This window comes from Echinococcus granulosus (assembly GCF_000524195.1).
Source record: "Echinococcus granulosus chromosome Unknown EG_S00276, whole genome shotgun sequence".
Taxonomy (NCBI): domain Eukaryota; kingdom Metazoa; phylum Platyhelminthes; class Cestoda; order Cyclophyllidea; family Taeniidae; genus Echinococcus; species Echinococcus granulosus.
Genome location: NW_020170656.1, coordinates 4,112 through 5,888, shown reverse-complemented (window position 1 = coordinate 5,888; position 1,777 = coordinate 4,112). Strand labels below are relative to the sequence as shown.

The window sequence follows — 1,777 nt, the reverse complement described above, 5'->3', positions numbered from 1 at the left end:
GGGAGAAAAGAAAACAAACGTATTAAAGGAGGTGGGACGGTTAAGGGCTGCGGGTTAGCAGCGAAGAGGAGAAATGTGCAGTGACTGCGATTTAGGCTGAGGAGTTAAGATAATCGCTAATACCCATCTGCCCATCATCCACCTACCCTTTACTATCTCAATGCACCGATCCATATGTGCACTTTTCAATCGTCTATTCACATAGCCATTTATCCATTTGCAAGACCATGTTGTAGGCATCAAATTACTGCATTCATCAATTTTTTCATTCATTCATACGTTTATTCCATCGCATTCATCTTTTTGCTCCTCCATCTATCCCATTCTCTATCCAATTTGCCGGCTGACTAGCCCGTCTACTAGCTAACCGTACCACAGACTGATTGACTGACAATCGACCGCCACAACCCTTACGCCATGGACCAGAAACACCCTGCTTCTATGCAAAGCCTTGAACTAGGTGCTACCAACTATCCAAAACTAAAAGAACACATGCAGCGCATGTGATGCCTTAATTGTTTTCCAGGTGAAAGTTTGAAAAAGGTGCTAACGTCCCCTCCTGGAATCGTGCTAAGTCAACATTTATTCGTCGATAATAGAGAGCACACGAAGCGAAGTTTGAAAATTTCCCATTGTAGCATTTTGCATGAGTACTGCAACCAAATTTTTGCAGTCAAGCACAATAAAAAACGATCAGATTTTGCTCTCAATTGAGGCCGGAAAAGTAACCTACGCATCAACTTGGTGTTGCTGTAGCAATCACATACCTTATGCTGTTCGAGAAATAACCTAATCATCAGCGCCGCACAGAACAGTGTTGAAATTGGCTAACTGGTCAGTTACAAACCACCTTTCTGGGTAGGATGAACTGGACATTTGTGTATAAATTTAATGAGCTTCATGAATTTCATGATCTAAAAAATGAACGTCGACTATATATCATTAAAAGGTCGTAACTTTAATTTCCTATCTCCATTTCTCAGAAACGGGTGTCACGTGTGTAGTACGGCTACTAAACTACCATATAGCGAATGAACGCGCCAAGTTGCCGCACCGAAAGAAAAGCTAATTCAAAATCAGAAAGAAGCAGTGTAGGTTCACTATTGACTGAGGAGACCTGTGCATTTATTTCCCTTCATCAATGATTGAGTTGGCTAAAACCTAATAAGAACAATAAAACACCTGGATAGTTGTCGCCGAAAACCTGGTATCGATTGTGTTAAGAAATAATTGACCGGACAAAGCCAAATCACGCAAATTTTGAATTCTCTCAACAAATAAGGAAGCAAAAAAGTTTGTTGATAAACGAGCTTTGGTTTATTAACGCGCTGATAAAGTAAAAAATTCCTGATCAAGTTCAAGGATTTCCAAATTGCCTTTCCTCAAAACAGGCAAGCCTGAGGCGAGAAGGATTTGATATGGGGGCTGACCAAGATGGGCCTTTACAATCTAAACGAATTGCGTGATTAAGCAAATCCGTGGCTTAACTGAACCAAACTACTTGAGAGTGTGGGAATTTAGCGCAAATACAAATATCACCGTGGTGTGGATGTTTAAATGGCAGGAAAACATATTCTGATGGAAAAAGAAGTAATGTGGTGATGGAAATCACTGTAAGGTGAGGGAAACTCACCAAGATCATCCACAACGATATCCATCGCCATTGCAAATTCTGCTGCAACAACAGTAGCAAAGGCGGCTGGGACTCCAGATGGACCGACATCCATACGTCTCCCTTCGTATATCATGTATCAAACTCAAAATGTGAAAAAAAAAA

At 40.9% G+C, this 1,777-nt stretch overlaps 1 protein-coding gene across 1 annotated transcript in view; it reads right to left on the bottom strand. All coding sequences in view use genetic code 11, as the record gives it.

Moving 5' to 3' along the window:
* EGR_10818 (hypothetical protein) overlaps nt 1–1,777 on the bottom strand; it is a gene marked incomplete at both ends in the record, with an annotated part of 6,662 nt that overhangs the window by 1,643 nt on the left and 3,242 nt on the right. Inside the window, one exon of the mRNA XM_024500067.1 lies at nt 1,634–1,735. Within this exon, the coding sequence (XP_024345513.1) occupies nt 1,634–1,735 (102 nt within the window). The remainder of the gene's footprint in view (nt 1–1,633; nt 1,736–1,777) is intronic.